This window comes from Dendropsophus ebraccatus, unplaced genomic scaffold (genome assembly GCF_027789765.1).
Source record: "Dendropsophus ebraccatus isolate aDenEbr1 unplaced genomic scaffold, aDenEbr1.pat pat_scaffold_2011_ctg1, whole genome shotgun sequence".
In the NCBI taxonomy this organism is placed as follows: Eukaryota; Metazoa; Chordata; class Amphibia; order Anura; family Hylidae; genus Dendropsophus; species Dendropsophus ebraccatus.
Window position 1 is genome coordinate 1 of NW_027209449.1, and position 22,869 is coordinate 22,869.

General features: G+C 49.0%; 1 protein-coding gene across 1 annotated transcript; it reads left to right on the forward strand.

Moving 5' to 3' along the window:
* Nucleotides 1-5,774: 5,774 nt before the first annotated feature.
* Nucleotides 5,775-17,727, forward strand: LOC138775756 (lysosomal-trafficking regulator-like; the record flags this gene model as incomplete). The annotated part of the gene is made up of 5 exons (XM_069956021.1): nucleotides 5,775-5,807; nucleotides 10,536-10,726; nucleotides 12,446-12,691; nucleotides 15,422-15,595; nucleotides 17,578-17,727. Coding segments are annotated over exons 3-5 (546 nt in total), but the record flags the coding sequence as incomplete, so codon positions are not given.
* Nucleotides 17,728-22,869: the final 5,142 nt, after the last annotated feature.

Here is a 22,869-nt window from a genome sequence, read left to right on the forward strand (position 1 = left end):
CATCCACCATTATGGCTGATACCACAGATACACTATGAAGCTCTCCCCTCTCCTGCATTACCCCTGCTCACCACCAGTATGCTGATACCACGAGACACTATAGCAAGCTTCTCCCCGTCTCCTCACCCCCCTGCTCCTCACCATTCTGGCTGATCCACAGCACTAATAGCAGCTTCTCCCCGTCGCCTCACCCCCCTGCTCTCCACCATTATGGCTGATACCACATACACTATAGCAGCTTCTCCCCGTCTCCTCAACCCCCCCGCTCATGCCCCATGTAGGCGATACCACAGACACACTATAGAAGCTTCTCCCCGTCTCCTCACTCCCCTGCTCATATACCACCATTAGGCGGATTACCACAGACACACATAGAAGCTTCTTCTTCTCTCTCCTCTCCCCGTCTCCTCACTCCCCTGCTCCCACCATTATGCTGATCCCACAGACACTATAGCATCTTCTCCCCTCTCCTCACCCCCCCTTGCTCATCCACCATTATGCTGATACCACAGACCACTATAGCACTTCTCCCCGTCTCTCCACCCCCCCTGCTCATCCACCATTATGGCTGATACCACAGACACCTATAGAAGCTTCGTCCCCTCTCCTCACCCCCCGGCTCATCCACCATTAGGCTGATACCACAGACCACACTATAGAAGCTTCTCCCCGTCTCCTCACCCCCCTGCTCTCCACCATTATGGCTGATACCACAGACACTATAGCAGCTTCTCCCCCGTCTCCTCACCCCCTGCTCATCCACCATTTATGGCTGATACCACAGACACACTATAGAAGCTTCTCCCCGTCCCCTCACCCCCCCCTGCTCATCCACCATAAGGCTGATACCACAGACACACTATAGAAGCTTCTCCCCCGTCTCCTCACCCCCCTGCTCATCCACCTTATGGCTGATACCACAGACACTATAGCAGCTTCTCCCCTCTCCTCACCCCCCTGCTCATGCCCCCATTAGGGCTGATACCACAGACACACTCGAGAAGCTTCTCTGTTTTTTCTCTCATGAGTCTCCTTCCTCTTTCTAGCGGACAGGCCTGGCGCGGATCCCTCCTCGGGGGACAGGCTCTTAGAGGACGGCTATATCCATGTGCTTCCCTGGGCTCCAAGGTGCTGATGAGCAGATTTGGTTCAGTTTGCTGTCGGGCCGTTTTATTTTCAGTAATGTAATTTATCATCATGGCGTGTCTTATTAGGTGTGGTTTATATCTGGCAGTGACTGTACTGCCATAACCGTGACGCCGGCCATTCAAAGATGTCCCAGCTGCCGGCATGATATTACACATGCCGGGCGTGAAACAGTCCCAGGTCGGCCATTCCACGTCCGTGTTTCATGGACAAAACCACTGGTGGTTGTGAATGCAGCCTTAGTTTTAAATGCTTAGTGTTCACAATGGTACTGAGACATATTGGGAGAGCTATAGGCCGTGGTGCCCCCCATCTTCTGGCAATCTAAGCTGGCTCCGCGTAGTGTCGGCCACATGCAGTCCGGCCTTGCCGTCTTGAATATCTGCTGTGCATTGATCTCTGTGATCTTCTGGTACAAGCCGACCATAATAACACTAACTTCTTGTGGACGGCCGAGCAGATTGGAATTGGGAATAGCTGAGATTCCGGGTGACCATCGCCCAATCTGTGTCCTCTGCTGCCCCAAACTCTTTTGCTAGAGATTAGTGGTCCATCCAAACCCGAGCGCGCCGGGGTCGCTCCAACCTCGAGCGCGCCGGGGTCGCTCCAAACCAAGCGCGCGGGGTTGCTCCAAACCAAAAAAAGAAGTATAAGATGGTAATGGCTGGGAATAATACAGCGTCAGGTGGGGTCACAGTCAGGGCCGATATGTGTCCAGGATAACCTGCTATCTGCTTGTATTTTCCAGGCTATGCTCCAGTACAAGTGATGAATACAGATCCATCCCATTGGCTCAAGTCGAATCCCAAGACATATTTTACAGCCTGAAAAGTGGCAGCACGTGGCCTTCACCTGTAAGGAGTGTTTGGAAAGTAGAACAAAGTCTGCAGTAAGCTAATGCTGTGGGTTGTCCGGACAGAGGTGAGTAACCACCATCACAGTGCCTATCTGTATAGAACTGTGCGGAAAAAAAGCCGTGCTGCCCGAGATACATCTGTATAGACTGTGCGGGAGCAATGCTGCCCAGATACATCTGTATAGAACTGTGCGGGAGCAGTGCTGCCGAATGCATCTGTATAGAACTTGCGGGAGCAGTGCTGCCCCGAGATACATCTGATAGAACTGGCGGGAGCAATGCTGCCCGAGATACATCTGTAAGAACTGGTGCGGGAGCAGTGGCTGCCCGAGATAGCATCTGTATAGAACTGTGCGGGAGCAGTGCTGCCCGAGATACATCTGTATAGAACTGTGCTGGAGCAGTGCTGCCCGAGATACATCTGTATAGAACTGTGCGGGAGCAGTGCTGCCCGAGATACATCTGTATAGAACTGTGCGGGAGCAGTGCTGCCCGAGATACATCTGTATAGAACTGTGCGGGAGCAGAGCTGCCCGAGATACATCTGTATAGAACTGTGCGGGAGCAGTGCATGCCCGAGATGCATCTGTATAGAACTGTGCGGGAGCAGTGCTGCCTGAGATGCATCTGTATAGAACTGTGCGGAGCAGTGCTGCCGAGATACATCTGATAGAACTGTGCGGGAGCAGTGCTGCCCGAGATACATCTGTATAGAACTGTGCGGGAGCAGTGCTGCCCGAGATACATCTGTATAGAACTGTGCGGAGCAGTGGCTGCCCGAGATACATCTGTATAGAACTGTGCGGGAGCAGTACCTGCCCGAGATACATCTTATAGAAACTGTGCGGGAGCAGTGCTGCCCGAAGATACATCTGTATAGAACTGTGCGGGAGCAATGCTGCCCGATATACATCTGTATAGAACTGTGCGGAAGCAGTGCTGCACCGAGATACATCTGTATAGAACTGTGCTGGAGCAGTGCTGCCCGAGATACATCTGTATAGAACTGTGCGGGAGCAGTGCTGCCCGAGATACATCTGTATAGAACTGTGCGGGAGCAGTGCTGCCCGGATACATCTGTATAGAACTGTGCGGGAGCAGTGCTGCCCGAGATACATCTGTATAGAACTGTGCGGGAGCAGTGCTGCCCGAGATGCATCTGTTAGAAACTGTGCGGGAGCAGTGCCTGCCTGAGATGCATCTGTATAGAACTGTGCGGGAGCAGTGCTGCCCGAGATACATCTGTATAGAACTGTGCGGGAGCAGTGCTGCCCGAGATACATCTGTATAGAACTGTGCGGGAGGCAGTGCTGCCCGAGATACATCTGTATAGAACTGTGCGGGAGCATTGCTGCCCGAGATACATCTGTATAGAACTGTGCGGGAGCCCAGTACTGCCCGAGATACATCTGTATAGAACTGTGCGGGAGCAGTGCTGCCCGAGATACATCTGTATAGAACTGTGCGGGAGCAATGCTGCCCGATATACATCTGTATAGAACTGTGCGGAAGCAGTGCTGCCCGAGATACATCTGTATAGAACTGTGCGGGAGCAGTGCTGCCCGAGATACATCTGTATAGAACTGTGCTGGAGCAGTGCTGCCCGAGATACATCTGTATAGAACTGTGCGGGAGCAGTGCTGCCCGAGATACATCTGTATAGAACTGTGCGGGAGCAGTGCCGCCCGAGATACATCTGTATAGAACTGTGCTGGGAGCAGTGCTGCCCGAGATACATCTGTATAGAAACTGTGCGGGAGCAGTGCTGCCCGAGATACATCTGTATAGAACTGTGCGGGAGCAGTGCTGCCCGAGATACACCTGTATAGAAACTGTGCGGGAGCAGTGCTTGCCTGAGATGCATCTGTATAGAACTGTGCGGGAGCAGTGCTGCCCGAGATACATCTGTATAGAACTGTGCGGGAGCAGTGCTGCCCGAGATACATCTGTATAGAACTGTGCGGGAGCAGTGCTGCCCGAGATACATCTGTATAGAACTGTGCGGGAGAGGAGCCTGCCCGGCCAGGTATTACATAGGGAGAGAGGAGCCTGCCCGCCAGGTATTACATAGGGAGAGAGGAGCCTGCCCGCCAGGTATTACATAGGGAGAGAGGAGCCTGCCCGCCAGGGCTTACATAGGGAGAGAGGAGCCTGCCCGCCAGGTATTACATAGGGAGAGAGGAGCCTGCCCGCCAGGTATTACATAGGGAGAGAGGAGCCTGCCCGCCAGGTATTACATAGAGAGAGAGGAGCCTGCCTGCCAGGTATTACATAGGGAGAGAGGAGCCTGCCCGCCAGGTATTACATAGGGAGAGAGGAGCCTGCCCGCCAGGGCTTACATAGGGAGAGAGGAGCCTGCCCGCCAGGTATTACATAGGGAGAGAGGAGCCTGCCCGCCAGGTATTACATAGGAGAGAGGAGCCTGCCCGCCAGGTATTACATAGAGAGAGAGGAGCCTGCCTGCCAGGTATTACCATATGGAGAGAGGAGCCTGCCTGCCAGGTATTACATAGGGAGAGAGGAGCCTGCCCGCCAGCCCTTAAATAGGGAGAGAGGAGCCTGCCCGCAGGTATTACATAGGGAGAGAGGAGCCTGCCCGCCCAGGTATTACATAGGGAGAGAGGAGCCTGCCCGCCAGGTATTACATAGGGAGAGAGGAGCCTGCCCGCCAGGTATTACATAGGGACGAGGAGGAGCCTGCCCGCCAGGTATTACATAGGGAGAGAGGACCCTGCCCGCCAGGTATTACATAGGGAGAGAGGAGCCTGCCCGCCAGGTATTACATAGGGAGAGAGGAGCCTGCCCACCAGGTATTACATAGGGAGAGAGGAGCCTGCCCGCCAGGTATTACATAGAGAGAGAGGAGCCTGCCTGCCAGGTATTATATAGTGAGAGAGGAGCCTGCCCGCCAGGTATTACATAGGGAGAGAGGAGCCTGCCCGCCAGGTATTACATAGAGAGAGAGGAGCCTGCCCGCCAGGTATTACATAGGGAGAGAGGAGCCTGCCCGCCAGGTATTACATAGGGAGAGAGGAGCCTGCCCGCCAGGTATTACATAGGGAGAGAGGAGCCTGCCCGCCAGGTATTACATAGGGAGAGAGGAGCCTGCCCGCCAGGTATTACATAGGGAGAGAGGAGCCTGCCCGCCAGGTATTACATAGGGAGAGAGGAGCCTGCCCGCCAGGTATTACATAGGGAGAGAGGAGCCTTCCCGCCAGGACTTATATAGGGAGAGAGGGAGCCTGCCCGCCAGGTATTACATAGGGAGAGAGGAGCCTGCCCGCCAGCCCTTAAATAGGGAGTTACGTAGAAGTAACTTATTATCTCTGGCACTTTCTGACACCAGCTGCTTTGTTTTGGTGGAGTTCCCCTTTAAGTGATTGTTTGTGGCGGTGTACCAGTATTATGGCTTCCAGTTTGGGTAATGTGGTCTCTTCTGCAGTTTATTCTCAGTTCTTCCTATGTGTATGAGCGGTTGTAAGGCCCAGTTCACACTGAGCATCCGGAAACTGTTTTTGCTTAGTGTGAACTGGGCCTAAGAAGGTTGGTCCCCCCCCCCTTGTCTGTTTATAGCTTATAACGCTCCAATGCTTTGTATCTTATTGCTGTTATACAGTTTATGCCGCATGTGGTGATTATATACAGGACGACGGAGGTGACTCTGGAGTATAACCCCCCCCGCAAAGGCAGCCTGTCCTCCGACAGCAACCGCTCCTTCTGTCTAATCGGCCATCACGTGACCTCTCCGGAAGAGCCCTATCCTATCGGGGACACCTGTGCCTCGGCAATCTGCTCCTCTTTAATGGTGAGATCAGCCTGAAAACAAGTTAGATTTCATTTTCTATTTTCTCAGTCTCAGTCCTGTCACTTAAAGGGGAACTCCAGTGAAATTTCCAGTGAAGTTATTTAGATTTGTAATTTACATCTATCCCCTGCAGAAGAAGCCTTCCATCTATAGTGTCCTTGTGTGACTGTGTCTCTTGTCCATCAGGTCCTCTTCTCGGTATAGAAGAAGCCTTCCATCTATAGTGTCCTTGTGTGACTGTGTCTCCTGTCCATCAGGTCCTCTTCTCGGCATAGAAGAAGCCTTCCATCTATAGTGTCATTGTGTGACTGTGTCACCTGTCCATCAGGTCCTCTTCTCGGTATAGAAGAAGCCTTCCATCTATAGTGTCATTGTGTGACTGTGTCTCCTGTCCATCAGGTCCTCTTCTCGGTATAGAAGAAGCCTTCCATCTATAGTGTCCTTGTGTGACTGTGTCTCTTGTCCATCAGGTCCTCTTCTCGGCATAGAAGAAGCCTTCCATCTATAGTGTCATTGTGTGACTGTCTCTCTTGTCCATCAGGTCCTCTTCTCGGTATAGAAGAAGCCTTCCATCTATATTGTCCTTGTGTGACTGTGTCTCTTGTCCATCAGGTCCTCTTCTCGGTATAGAAGAAGCCTTCCGAATATCCTGACATTCGAGGGGTGGGGTGGGCGACAGAGACTTTAAAATTATGCTCTTCGCTGATGACATCTTGCTTTCACTGACTGAGCCCCTCACTACCCTGCCTGTCCTGCATGCCCTCCTTTCCTCCTTTGGTCTGTTGTCTGGCTATAAAGTTAACACGACGAAGACTGAGGCCCTTCCCCTTAATCTACCACATTCCCTGGTGTCTCAGCTGCAGGCCACTTTCAAGTACAAATGGTCCGCCTCGTCCCTCAAATACCTGGGCGTCAAACTGACTCCTACCTATTCCACCCTGTACGCTGCAAATTTCCCCTCGTTGTTCCGAGATCTTAGGACCCTCCTCGGGAAATGGACTACACAGCATATCTCCCTCTTGGGCCGTATAGCATCTGTGAAAATGACCATCTTGCCAAAGCTCCTCTATCACTTTGAGACCCTCCCGGTCCGGGTGCCCCTGAGTGAACTGAAGGCCCTGCAGGGGGTGATTTTTAGATTTATTTGGGCACATAAACGGCATAGGATCCCCAAGTCCGTAATGATGTCAGGCAAGTCCCAGGGAGGCCTTGCTACCCCTAATATTCTTCATTACTACTGGGCCACACATCTCCGCCAGATCATGGGCTGGGCCTCTCTCTCCACATATAAAGTCTGGGCAGTGATAGAAAAAATGTGGATGGCCCCCATCCACCCGAACTCCTTCCTGTGGTCCTCCTCCCCTCCCGCCTTTCCTGCCCTACCTATGCTGGGCCCTATCCTCTTCACCAGACATATATGGTCCACCTGTTCAGCTAGGTTTAGTCTATTTAGCCGACACTCCCCTCTCATCTCTTTCTTACTCTCTCCTTCCTTACAGATTGGCATGTCCCCTCTGATGGTAAGGCATTGGCTCAGTAAGAGACTGTTCCAGTTCGCGGATCTGGTTGATCCGCTTACTCGTACTCTTTTACCCTTTGGGAAACTTAGGGAGAAGCATGACTTACCTGGGTCGGAGTATCTTTCCTATCTTGGTGTTAGACACTTTATGCAGACGACCTTTGGGTCCCTTACGGTCTCGAAGCCTACACTGTTTGAACAGCTGATCAGGGCGGGTGGATCAACTAGGGGTCTCATCTCTGCCATCTATCAAATTCTAAACTCGCCTGTGGGAGACTCGTTGACCCGCCATAAGTATATGGACAGATGGGAAACTTTATTAGCCAGGACAATTTCCCCTGAGCTTTGGCAGGTGATATGGAGCAGAGCCGCCTCCTCCTCAATTTGCACGATTATAAAGAATGCCACTATAAATTCATGATGGGATGGTATCACACCCCTGAATTGCTTCACAAGCTAAACCCTAACATCCCCTCGGTGTGCTGGAGATGTAACGGCTCGGTGGGTTCTCTGCTCCATCTCTTCTGGGAATGTTCTCTGATTAAGGGGTATTGGACTCATGTGGCGGCATTGCTCTCCTCGGTCCTGAGCATCCAACTTAGCTTAGATCCCTTGGTCTTCTTGTTCAATGTTACACCAAAACTTTGGGCAAGAAATCCACCAAATTAATGCTGCTTTTACTGACAGCCGCTAAGTCGCTTATCCCCCGCAGATGGAAGCAAACTTCCCCCCCGTCCGCTGATGATTTACTTGCTAAAATCAGAGATGTCAGGGGCTTAGAGCGACTGACGGCGTCACTCAATAATCAGATGCCGCTATTTGACTCCGTCTGGGCCCCATGGGAGGCTTATTGCGCTCGCACTGGCCTGACTAACTGATAGGGAGATGCTCCCTCTCTAGCTCGCAGATCATTTCCTAATGTTATTAGTTTTTTCTTCCCCCCCCCCCCCCCATCTTTCCTTCTTGTTCTTTCCCATTGTGTGTCTTGTCATTTCTCCTGAGTAAGGGCGTCTTGCCTTATTACATTGCCGGCCTCGACTGGTGATTTAAATTGACTTGTTGGTTCCCACGGCTATGTTATCTTACCTTGAAATGTTCTGTTATATGGGGGAAATGTAACTTGTTTTGGGCTGGTGTAGTTTGCTTCACTGTGATGCCACTCTCAGGAACTATTATTTGTATTGTTTCATATACGAAAAATGTTAATAAAAATTACATTAAAAAAAAAAAAAAAAAAAAAGAAGAAGCCTTCCATCTATAGTGTCCTTGTGTGACTGTGTCTCCTGTCCATCAGGTCCTCTTCTCGGCATAGAAGAAGCCTTCCATCTATAGTGTCATTGTGTGACTGTGTCTCTTGTCCATCAGGTCCTCTTCTCGGCATAGAAGAAGCCTTCCATCTATATTGTCCTTGTGTGACTGTGTCTCCTGTCCATCAGGTCCTCTTCTCGGCATAGAAGAAGCCTTCCATCTATATTGTCCTTGTGTGACTGTGTCTCCTGTCCATCAGGTCCTCTTCTCGGCATAGAAGAAGCCTTCCATCTATATTGTCCTTGTGTGACTGTGTCTCCTGTCCATCAGGTCCTCTTCTCGGCATAGAAGAAGCCTTCCATCTATATTGTCCTTGTGTGACTGTGTCTCCTGTCCATCAGGTCCTCTTCTCGGCATAGAAGAAGCCTTCCATCTATATTGTCCTTGTGTGACTGTGTCTCCTGTCCATCAGGTCCTCTTCTCGGCATAGAAGAAGCCTTCCATCTATATTGTCCTTGTGTGACTGTGTCTCCTGTCCATCAGGTCCTCTTCTCGGCATAGAAGAAGCCTTCCATCTATAGTGTCATTGTGTGACTGTGTCTCCTGTCCATCAGGTCCTCTTCTCGGCATAGAAGAAGCCTTCCATCTATAGTGTCATTGTGTGACTGTGTCTCCTGTCCATCAGGTCCTCTTCTCGGTATAGAAGAAGCCTTCCATCTATAGTGTCCTTGTGTGACTGTGTCTCCTGTCCATCAGGTCCTCTTCTCGGCATAGAAGAAGCCTTCCATCTATAGTGTCATTGTGTGACTGTGTCTCCTGTCCATCAGGTCCTCTTCTCGGCATAGAAGAAGCCTTCCATCTATAGTGTCTTTGTGTGACTGTGTCTCTTGTCCATCAGGTCCTCTTCTCGGCATAGAAGAAGCCTTCCATCTATAGTGTCGTTGTGTGACTGTGTCTCCTGTCCATCAGGTCCTCTTCTCGGCATAGAAGAAGCCTTCCATCTATAGTGTCCTTGTGTGACTGTGTCTCCTGTCCATCAGGTCCTCTTCTCGGCATAGAAGAAGCCTTCCATCTATAGTGTCATTGTGTGACTGTGTCTCCTGTCCATCAGGTCCTCTTCTCGGCATAGAAGAAGCCTTCCATCTATAGTGTCTTTGTGTGACTGTGTCTCTTGTCCATCAGGTCCTCTTCTCGGTATAGAAGAAGCCTTCCATCTATATTGTCCTTGTGTGACTGTGTCTCCTGTCCATCAGGTCCTCTTCTCGGCATAGAAGAAGCCTTCCATCTATATTGTCCTTGTGTGACTGTCTCTTGTCCATCAGGTCCTCTTCTCGGCATAGAAGAAGCCTTCCATCTATAGTGTCATTGTGTGACTGTGTCTCCTGTCCATCAGGTCCTCTTCTCGGCATAGAAGAAGCCTTCCAGCTATAGTGTCATTGTGTGACTGTGTCTCTTGTCCATCAGGTCCTCTTCTCGGTATAGAAGAAGCCTTCCATCTATATTGTCATTGTGTGACTGTGTTTCCTGTCCATCAGGTCCTCTTCTCGGCATAGAAGAAGCCTTCCATCTATATTGTCCTTGTGTGACTGTGTCTCCTGTCCATCAGGTCCTCTTCTCGGTATAGAAGAAGCCTTCCATCTATATTGTCCTTGTGTGACTGTGTCTCCTGTCCATCAGGTCCTCTTCTCGGCATAGAAGAAGCCTTCCATCTATATTGTCCTTGTGTGACTGAGTCTCTTGTCCATCAGGTCCTCTTCTCGGTATAGAAGAAGCCTTCCATCTATAGTGTCATTGTGTGACTGTGTCTCCTGTCCATCAGGTCCTCTTCTCGGCATAGAAGAAGCCTTCCATCTATATTGTCCTTGTGTGACTGTGTCTCCTGTCCATCAGGTCCTCTTCTCGGCATAGAAGAAGCCTTCCATCTATAGTGTCCTTGTGTGACTGTGTCTCCTGTCCATCAGGTCCTCTTCTCGGTATAGAAGAAGCCTTCCATCTATACTGTCGCGGCCCGGACTTCACCTCCTTGGTCACCTGCAGGCACGGAAATGCTGTTATTGATCATTGCAAATACATCTCAAAGGAAATTCTGCAAAATGAAAGAATTCTCGATTTTCTTTTTAAAAACAAAGAAATCGACTTAACGTCTTTAGCTGTAAGTATCGCTGTTACACTCCACAATGTTATGTGTTTTGGTTTTTTTAATAGGTTGTCTGGGACTATTCAATAAACTAGCATTGCATTGACTTGTATAGGCGTTGTATGCTACTGGGTTCTGGGTCACATGACTTGCTCAAGATTTTATGTCGTGACGTTGCTCTCAGCTCTCCTTTTTGAATGTGATGTCCAGGGAGTCGCCATGTGGTGTGAACTAAAGGTGGTTGCCAAGTGGCAGCTTCCATAGTAAGGACAGCATGACGGCCCGATAGATACCACGAGCGTGGACAGGGGCTTAGGGGATACATTGTCACCATTGTTGTAGCTGGTCCTTAGCCTGTCCGGCCCGTGTAAGGCTCTCCACTATTGTTGTGTGTGTGTGTATATATATATATATATATATATATATTTATGTATATATACACACACACACCACACCGGAACGGTTGCTGTGTAGCCGGGCAGTGAGAGCGCGGCAGTAGCTGTTGCTGTATACCCCATGTAGCCAGACAGTGTGAGGGTGGCAAGAGCAGTCGCTGTGTACACCATGTACCCGGGGCAGTGAGAGTGCGGCCAGAGCGGTCGCTGTATATGCCGGGCAGTGAGAGTGTGGCCGGAGCGGTTGCTGTGTAGCCTGGCAGTGAGAGTGCAACCACTGTGTAACCGGGCAGTGAGAGTGCGGCCGTAGGGGTCGCTGTGTAGCCGGGCAGTGATGGGGTGTCCGGAGCTGTCGCTGTGTAGCCGGGCAGTGATGGGGTGTCCGGAGCTGTCGCTGTGTAGCCGGGCAGTGATGGGGTGTCCGGAGCTGTCGCTGTGTAGCTGGGCAGTGAGTGCGGCCGGTTGCGGTCGCTGTGTAGCCGGGCAGGTGATGGGGCAGCCGGAGCTGTATACAACCATGTATCGGGCAGTGAGGGGGCGGCCGGAGCTGTATACACCATGTACCGGGGCAGTGAGGGGGCGGCCGGAGCTGTCGCTGTATACACCATGTACCGGGGCAGTGAGGGGGCGGCCGGAGCTGTATACACCATGTAACGGGGCAGTGAGGGGGCGGCCGGAGCTGTATACACCATGTACCGGGCAGTGAGGGGGCGGCCGGAGCTGTATACACCATGTACCGGGCAGGAGGGGGGCGGCCGGAGCTGTATACACCATGTACCGGGGGTGAGGGGGCGGCCGGAGCTGTCGCTGTATACACCATGTACCGGGGCAGTGAGGGGGCGGCCGGAGCTGTATACACCATGTACCGGGGCAGTGAGGGGGCGGCCGGAGCTGTATACACCATGTACCGGGCAGTGAGGGGGCGGCCGGAGCTGTATACACCATGTACCGGGCAGTGAGGGGGCGGCCGGAGCTGTATACACCATGTACCGGGCAGTGAGGGGGTGGCCGGAGCTGCGCTGTATACACCATGTACCGGGCAGTGAGGGGGCGGCCCGGAGCTGTCGCTGTATACACCATGTACCGGGCAGTGAGGGGGCGGCCGGAGCGGTCGCTGTATACACCATGTACCGGGCAGTGAGGGGGCGGCCGGAGCTGTATACACCATGTACCGGGCAGTGAGGGGGCGGGCCGGAGCTGTATACACCATGTACCGGGCAGTGAGGGGGCGGCCGGAGCTGTATACACCATGTACCGGGCAGTGAGGGGGCGGCCGGAGCTGTATACACCATGTACCGGGCAGTGAGGGGGGCGATCACACTGTATCTCTCTGCTGTAGGAGAATCTGGCGGTGGTTTATGATATGGAATCTCCGGCCTCTTACACCATCTATGAGCCGGTTATCCGGATGAAAGGAATCCTAAAAGCCGCGGCCGCTCAGAGACCGTTCAGCAGCAAGGACGTGACCAGCAAAGTCCTGGACCCTGTGGCCCTCAGACTGCTGCACCCCGCGCAGGAGAGAAACATCCACAGCGTTCTGCACGAGATCGGAGGAATCAGGGCGGCCGTCTTTCTCTTTGCCAGAGTAAGTTGTGGTATCGTTAATAGAGATGAGCGTGATTCCACCCGAGCGCTCAGCATGTGATTAGCGGCGGCTGCTGAACTTGGATAAAGCTCTAAGGTTGTCTGGAAAACCTGGATACAGCCAATGACTATATCCATGATTCCCACATAGCCTTAGGGCTTCATCCAAGTTCTGCAGCCCCCGCTAATCAAATGCTGAACGATCGGGATCGGATGGACTCCAGCTGCTCCAGGTGCGCTCATCTCTAGTCGTTACGTTCGGATGTTATAAAAATTAAGCTGTAAAATAAGTTTTTGTGCATTTATATCTGTTTTACCATTGAGTTCAATATAGCAGTTTTTTTCCTGTTTTTGAGCTATAAAAATGTGCAAAGTGACTGTGTGACCCATATATATATACAGGAGGATGGTAAGTATATAATACACTGCTGTATACCTACACAGAATGGAGATATATACACACTCATACTGGAGGATAATAAGTATATAATACACTGCTGTATACCTACACAGAATGGGGAGATATACACACTCATACAGGATGAGGATAATAAGTATATAATACACTGCTGTATACCTACACAGAATGGGGAGATATATACACACTCATACAGGAGGATAATAAGTATATAATACACTGCTGTATACCTACACAGAATGGAGAGATATATACACACTCATACAGGAGGATAATAAGTATATAATACACTGCTGTATACCTACACAGAATGGGGAGATATATACACACTCATACAGGAGGAGGATAATAAGTATATAATACACTGCTGTATACCTACACAGAATGGAGATATATACACACTCATACTGGAGGATAATAAGTATATAATACACTGCTGTATACCTACACAGAATGGGGAGATATATATACACACTCATACAGGATGAGGATAATAAGTATATAATACACTGCTGTATACCTACACAGAATGGGGAGATATATACACACTCATACAGGAGGATAATAAGTATATAATACACTGCTGTATACCTACACAGAATGGAGAGATATATACACACTCATACAGGAGGATAATAAGTATATAATACACTGCTGTATACCTACACAGAATGGAAATATATACACACTTATACAGGAGGATAATAAGTATATAATACACTGCTGTATACCTACACAGAATGGGGGGATATATACACTCATACAGGAGGATAATAAGTATATAATACACTGCTGTATACCTACACACAGGGGAGATATATACACACTCATACAGGAGGATAATAAGTATATAATACACTGCTGTATACTTACACAGAATGGAGGGATATATACACACTCATACAGGAGGATAATAAGTATATAATACACTGCTGTATACCCACACAGACTGGGGAGATATATACACACTTATACAGGAGGATAATAAGTATATAATACACTGCTGTATACGTACACAGAATGGAGATATATACCACACTCATACAGGAGTATAATAAGTATATAATACACTGCTGTATACCTACACAGAATGGGGGGATATATATACACTCATACAGGAGGGGGATAATAAGTATATAATACACTGCTGTATACCAACACAGAATGGGGACATATATATACACACTCATACAGGAGCATAATAAGTATATAATACACTGCTGTATACCTACACAGAATGGGGAGATATATACACACTCATACAGGAGTATAATAAGTATATAATACACTGCTGTATACCTACACAGAATGGGGATATATATATATATATATATATATATATATATACTCATACAGGAGGGGGATAATAAGTATATAATACACTGCTTTATACCTACACAGAATGGGTATATATATATACACACTCATATAGGAGGATAATAAGTATATAATACACTGCTGTATACCTACACAGAATGGGGACATATATATACACACTCATACAGGAGGATAATAGGTATATAATACACTGCTGTATACCTACACAGAATGGAGAGAGATATATACACACTCATACTGGAGGATAATAAGTATATAATACACTGCTGTATACCTACACAGAATGGGGGGATATATACACACTCATACAGGAGTATAATAAGTATATAATACACTGCTGTATTCCTACACAGAATGGGAAGATATATACACACTCATACAGGAGGGATAATAAGTATATAATACACTGCTGTATACCTACACAGAATGGGGAGATATATACACACTCATACAGGAGGGATAATAAGTATATAATACACTGCTGTATACCTACACAGAATGGGAAGATATATATACACTCATACAGGAGGGATAATAAGTATATAATACATTGCTGTATACCTACACAGAATGGGGAGATATATACACACTCATACAGGAGGGATAATAAGTATATAATACACTGCTGTATACCTACACAGAATGGGAAGATATATACACACTCATACAGGAGGGATAATAAGTATATAATACATTGCTGTATACCTACACAGAAGTGAGATATATACACACTCATACAGGAGGGTAATAAGTATATAATACACTGCTGTATACCTACACAGAATGGAGAGATATATACACATGTATACCTACACAGAATGGAGAGATATATACACATGTATACCTACACAGAATGGAGAGATATATACATATGTATACCTACACAGAATGGAGAGAGATATATACACACTCAGGCTCTGGCTCTTCTCCCTGGATCGGTTGTGCACTCCTCTGACCCCCGCTTCTATCTTCCAGATTGTGGAGATCAGCAGCTGTGAGAGGACTCAGTCTTTAGGTCTCCAGATTATTTTGTGTTTAATAAAATATAATCAGCAGCGAATCCAGGAAAGTGAGAACTGTGACATCTATCCCATGATCCACCAAGTGTTAGTCCAGCCCCAGTGCATTGTGGGGTTTCATATGCTGAAGGTAGGTGTGGCGGTCAGCCATTGCAGACACTACTAGATGACATAGGGGTCTGTATGTGGGGGTCTCCCGTATCGGAGCAGCGTCCCCCTCCTCGGTGTTATCTGTCGTCTCTTGCTGCAGCCCTGCATGCGCAGTTACTGTTCAGTGGATGGAGGTCGGGATTCTATGGCGGCTAGCCTCGTCCTCCCAACCCCCCAACTGTCCCGTCTATGCCTGTAATAGACCCCTCTGGGTACTGGGGCTGGGGGTCCTACTACACCACATGATTATGGCCGTCACCTGGCGGATTTCTGCCTTTTCCGGCCCATAATCCTTTGGGGTAATAGCGCATGCACAATGTCCGCTGCTCTCCTCCGCATTCCTGCTGCAGATCTTTCAGTCCCTTCTGTTACACTTGCAGCACTTGTGCAGATACCATCATTTACCTATGCTATCATTGTCTAGGTTACCGACCACTGCTCTACTCTAAAAGCAGTGGTCTGACTGGTGTGTATATAACTTACATAGACATAGGGGGTCAGTTATTAAGCTAAAATAGTTGTATTCGCATCTGGCCCCTCTGCACCAAAAAATACATTTATTTGCACCCGCTGGTTGTGCACCAGATGGGCGGGGCGGGGGTTGGGTGAAGGGTACCCCAGAGATTTACACAGAGGTAGTGCACCCCCACATAACTCCAGGGAGCATCGGCGTAAATGTCCCCCAGTGTATATACTGTATCATGTACACATCTATTTACTATAGCTGAATGTACACCTGCTTCTAGAGCAGAGTGGTGGTCGGTTACCTAGACAACGAGCTGTGGGAGGGAGAAACGAGAACGAGACAAGATTGCTGACTGTATTTGCAAAATTATTGTACGAGTCCTCAAAGTTTAACTGTTTAACTCCTCATAGGAAAAATGACATGAAGAAAGTTTAGTCTGACCACTAATATATGACTTCCATCTTGTATATGATTGTATGGATGGAATATGGAGACCTGATCGTATGGATGGAATATGGAGACCTGATTGTATGGATGGAATATGGAGACCTGATTGTATGGATGGAATATGGAGACCTGATTGTATGGATGGAATATTCCTGAGACCTGATTGTATGGATGGAATATTCCTGAGACCTGATCGTATGGATGGAATATGGAGACCTGATTGTATGGAAGGAATATGGAGACCTGAATGTATGGATGGAATATGGAGACCTGAATGTATGGATGGAATATGGAGACCTGATTGTATGGATGGAATATGGAGACCTGATCGTATGGATGGAATATGGAGACCTGATTGTATGGATGGAATATGGAGACCTGATTGTATGGATGGAATATGGAGACCTGATTGTATGGATGGAATATGGAGACCTGATTGTATGGATGGAATATGGAGACCTGATTGTATGGATGGAATATTCCTGAGACCTGAATGTATGGATGGAATATTCCTGAGACCTGATTGTATGGATGGAATATTCCTGAGACCTGAATGTATGGATGGAATATGGAGACCTGATTGTATGGATGGAATATGGAGACCTGATTGTATGGATGGAATATTCCTGAGACCTGATTGTATGGATGGAATATGGAGACCTGATTGTATGGAAGGAATATGGAGACCTGAATGTATGGATGGAATATGGAGACCTGAATGTATGGAAGGAATATGGAGACCTGATTGTATGGATGGAATATGGAGACCTGATTGTATGGAAGGAATATGGAGACCTGATTGTATGGATGGAATATGGAGACCTGATTGTATGGATGGAATATGGAGACCTGAATGTATGGAAGGAATATGGAGACCTGATTGTATGGAAGGAATATGGAGACCTGATTGTATGGATGGAATATGGAGACCTGATTGTATGGATGGAATATGGAGACCTGATTGTATGGATGGAATATGGAGACCTGATTGTATGGATGGAATATTCCTGAGACCTGATCGTATCCATTGTCGTCTGTTTATCCTTTAGAGCATTCTACAAGGCTGCACTGATGATTGGCTTCTAACTACAAGTGAAAGTGACAATTTTTCTCTAAATTATAAAACTACGGCTGTAATTCAAGATGTTGGATTAGTAGAACACCTTCTCCTGGACTGGAAGGTTTGGTCGAAGGCCGAGGTATGAAAGGCAATTTATTATGGTCACATTCGCTATTCAGTATCGTTTTGGCATTGAGAACCGTAATACTAAACTTGGTATCTGTAACGATAGGGGGACATTCCTACAATGTAACGATGGTGGGGGGGGGGGACATTCCTACAATGTAACGATGGGGGAGGGGACATTCCTACAATGTAACGATGGGGGAGGGGACATTCCTACAATGTAACGATGGGGGAGGGGACATTCCTACAATGTAATGATGGGGGGGGGGGGGACATTCCTACAATGTAATGATGGGGGGGGGGGGGGACATTTCTACAATGTAATGATGGGGGAGGGGACATTCCTACAATGTAATGATGGGGGAGGGGACATTCCTACAATGTAATGATGGGGGGGGGGGGACATTCCTACAATGTAACGATGGGGGAGGGGACATTCCTACAATGTAACGATGGGGGAGGGGACATTCCTACAATGTAACGATGGGGGAGGGGACATTCCTACAATGTAATGATGGGGGGGGGGGGGGACATTTCTACAATGTAATGATGGGGGAGGGGACATTCCTACAATGTAATGATGGGGGAGGGGACATTCCTACAATGTAACGATAGGGGGACATTCCTACAATGTAACGATGGGGGGGGACATTCCTACAATGTAACGATGGGGGGGGGGGGGACATTCCTACAATGTAACGATAGGGGGACATTCCTACAATGTAATGATGGGGGGGGACATTCCTACAATGTAACGATGGGGGAGGGACATTCCTACAATGTAATGATGGGGGGGGGACATTCCTACAATGTAATGATGGGGGGGGACATTCCTACAATGTAATGATGGGGGGGGACATTCCTACAATGTAATGATGGGGGGGGGGACATTCCTACAATGTAATGATGGGGGAGGGACATTTCTACAATGTAATGATGGGGGGGAACATTTCTACAATGTAACGATGGGGGGGGACATTCCTACAATGTAACGATGGGGGGGGGGGCATTCCTACAATGTAACGATGGGGGGGGGGGCATTCCTACAATGTAACGATGGGGGGGGGGGGGACATTTCTACAATGTAACGATGGGGGGGGACATTCCTACAATGTAATGATGGGGGGGGACGTTCCTACAATGTAACGATGGGGGGGGGGGACATTTCTACAATGTAACGATGGGGGGACGTTCCTACAATGTAACAATAGGGGGGGACATTCCTACAATGTAACAATAGGGGGGGACATTCCTACAATGTAACGATGGGGGGGGGACATTCCTACAATGTAACAATAGGGGGGGGGGCATTCCGACAATGTAACTATGGGGGGGGCATTCCTACAATGTAACGATAGGGGGACATTCCTACAATGTAACGATGGGGGGGGACATTCCTACAATGTAACGATGGGGGGGGGGCATTCCTACAATGTAACGATAGGGGGGGGGGGGCATTCCGACAATGTAACTATGGGGGGGGGGCATTCCTACAATGTAACGATGGGGGGACATTCCTACAATGTAACGATGGGGGGGGCATTCTACAATGTAACTATGGGGGGGGGCATTCCTACAATGTAACGATGGGGGGGGGGGGGATTCCGACAATGTAACTATGGGGGGAGACATTCCTACAATGTAACTATGGGGGGAGACATTCCTACAATGTAACGATGGGGGGGGACATTCCTACAATGTAACGATGGGGGGGGACATTCCTACAATGTAACAATAGGGGGGGGGCCATTTCCGACAATGTAACTATGGGGGGGGCATTCCTACAATGTAACGATGGGGGGGGGGACATTTCTACAATGTAACGATGGGGGGGGGGGGGGACATTTCTACAATGTAACGATGGGGGGGGGGGGACATTCCTACAATGTAATGATGGGGGGGGACGTTCCTACAATGTAACGATGGGGGGGGGGGACATTCCTACAATGTAACGATGGGGGGGGCATTCCTACAATGTAACTATGGGGGGGGGGGCATTCCTACAATGTAACGATGGGGGGGGGGGGATTCCGACAATGTAACTATGGGGGGAGACATTCCTACAATGTAACTATGGGGGGAGACATTCCTACAATGTAACTATGGGGGGAGACATTCCTACAATGTAACGATGGGGGGGGACATTCCTACAATGTAACGATGGGGGGGGACATTCCTACAATGTAACAATAGGGGGGGGGCATTCCGACAATGTAACTATGGGGGGGGCATTCCTACAATGTAACGATGGGGGGACATTCCTACAATGTAACGATGGGGGGGGCATTCCTACAATGTAACTATGGGGGGGGATTCCGACAACTGTAACGATGGGGGGGACATTCCTACAATGTAACTATGGGGTGGGGGCCATTCCTACAATGTAACGATGGGGAGGGGACATTCCTACAATGTAACGATGGGGGGGGGACATTCCTACAATGTAACGATGGGGGGGGGGACATTCCTACAATGTAACAATGGGGGGAACATTCCTACAATGTAACGATGGGGGGGGGGGACATTCTTACAATGTAACAATGGGGGGGGGGGACATTCTTACAATGTAACGATGGGGTGGGGGGGACATTCTTACAATGTAACAATGGGGGGGGGACATTCTTACAATGTAACAATGGGGGGGACATTTCCTACAATGTAACGATGGGGGGGGGGGGACATTCCTACAATGTAACGATGGGGGGGGGGGGACGTTCCTACAATGTAATGATGGGGGGGGACATTCCTACAAGTAACGATGGGGGGGGGACATTCCTACACTGTAATGATGGGGGGGGACATTCCTACAATGTATTCAATAGGGGGGGGACGTTCCTACAATGTAACTATGGGGGGGGGCATTCCTACAATGTAACGATGGGGGGGGGGGGGGATATTCCTACAATGTAACGATGGGGGAGGGACATTCTTACAATGTAGGGATTTATGATGATTGGACCAGAGTCAGGACGTTCCTTCGGTCACTGAGCCACAAAGTACTGATATGCTCCTGGAGAGTTTACTATATGGAGGCCTCATCACAGGGAAGAATGGTCTTTTACATGGGACTGCTATCGTGCAATAATCAACATTCAATTCATATTTCTTCTGCTGTAACCGCGGCAGTGATCAAATGACAAACAACAATATGTTTGTAATCATTAATTGCATTCTTTTCAGCTGACCATAAAATTGAGGTCCTTCGCTGGGTAGCTCTGTCCTGTGGTCATCTGCTCTTCCTTAGTGTGCTTGCCTTTCGACAGCTTCTCACTTGCTCTTCCTTAGTGTGCTCGTCTTCTGGCAGCTTCTCTCCTGCTCTTCCTTAGTGTGCTTGCCTTTCGACAGCTTCTCACTTGCTCTTCCTTAGTGTGCTCGTCTTCCGGCAGCTTCTCTCCTGCTCTTCCTTAGTGTGCCCGTCTTCCGGCAGCTTCTCTCCTGCTCTTCCTTAGTGTGCTCGTCTTCCGGCAGCTTTCTCCTGCTCTTCTTAGTGTGCTCGTCTTCCGGCAGCTTCTCTCCTGTTCTTCCTTAGTGTGCTCGTCTTCCGGCAGCTTCTCTCCTGCTCTTTCTTAGTGTGCTCGTCTTCCGGCAGCTTCTCTCCTGTTCTTCCTTAGTGTGCTCGTCTTCCGGCAGCTTCTCTCCTTCTGTTCCTTAGTGTGCTCGTCTTCCGGCAGCTTCTCTCCTGCTCTTTCTTAGTGTGCTCGTCTTCTGGCAGCTTCTCTCCTTCTGTTCCTTAGTGTGCTCGTCTTCCGGCAGCTTCTCTCCTGCTCTTCCTTAGTGTGCTCGTCTTCCGGCAGCTTCTCTCCTTCTGTTCCTTAGTGTGCTTGTCTTCCGGCAGCTTCTCTCCTGCTCTTTCTTAGTGTGCTCGTCTTCCGGCAGCTACTCTCCTGTTCTTCCTTAGTGTGCTCGTCTTCCGGCAGCTCTCTCTCCGCTCTTCCTTAGTGTGCTCCTCTTCCGGCAGCTTCTCTCCTGCCCTTTCTTAGTGTGCTTGTCTTCCGGCAGCTTCTCTCCTGCTCTTCCTTAGTGTGCTCGTCTTCCGGCAGCTTTTCTCCTGCTCTTTCTTAGTGTGCTCGTCTTCCGGCAGCTTCTCTCCTGTTCTTCCTTAGTGTGCTCGTCTTCCGGCAGCTTCTCTCCTGCTCTTTCTTAGTGTGCTCGTCTTCCGGCAGCTCTCTCCTGTTCTTCCTTAGTGTGCTCGTCTTCTGGCAGCTTCTCTCCTTCTGTTCCTTAGTGTGCTCGTCTTCCGGCAGCTTCTCTCCTGCTCTTTCTTAGTGTGCTCGTCTTCCGGCAGCTACTCTCCTGTTCTTCCTTAGTGTGCTCGTCTTCCGGCAGCTTCTCTCCTGCTCTTCCTTAGTGTGCTCCTCTTCGGCAGCTTCTCTCCTGCTCTTCCTTAGTGTGCTCGTCTTCAGGCAGCTTCTCTCCTGCCCTTTCTTAGTGTGCTTGTCTTCCGGCAGCTTCTCCCTGCTCTTCCTTAGGGCCCTATTCCACCGGATGATTATCATTCAGATTATCGTTAAATCGTTCAAATCTAAACAAAATAGCGAAGAAAAAATTATCGCAAATACGATCATAAGTAACGATTATTGTTGCATGGAAATGAGTGAACTTTTTCAGGTCTTTCGCAATAGCTGTAGTTTGAGATCATTAATCGTTAACGATTATGCGAACGATAATCGTCCAGTGGAATAGGGCCCTTAGTGTGCTGGTCTTCCGGCAGCTTCTCTCCTGCTCTTCCTTAGTGTGCTTGTCTCCGGCAGTTTCTCTCCTGCTCTTTCTTATTGTGCTCGTCTTCCGGGAGCCTCTCTCCTTCGGTTCCTTAGTGTGCTCGTCTTCCGGCAGCTTCTTCTCCTTAGAGTATTAGGGTACTCGATGGTATGCGATACTCGAGGAAATCTCGTCATCCGTTTCCTGTAAGTTTGGGCGCTATTTCTCAGCCAATAAACATGCAGGAGACTCTTTGGTACATCCTGCGATGACGTGGGACCCATACATGTCGATAGCAGCAATGGTTGTAGCCAGATCAGATGACCCTGCCATATAAAACGTGCAGCCGGCAGTACTCTCTTCAGACGCATGCTGTGAGAGATCATGGAGAGCTGCTGCTGGTCAGGGAGAGTGTCAGTGTAGGATATAGCCTTCCAGTAGGCCGGGTATATACCAG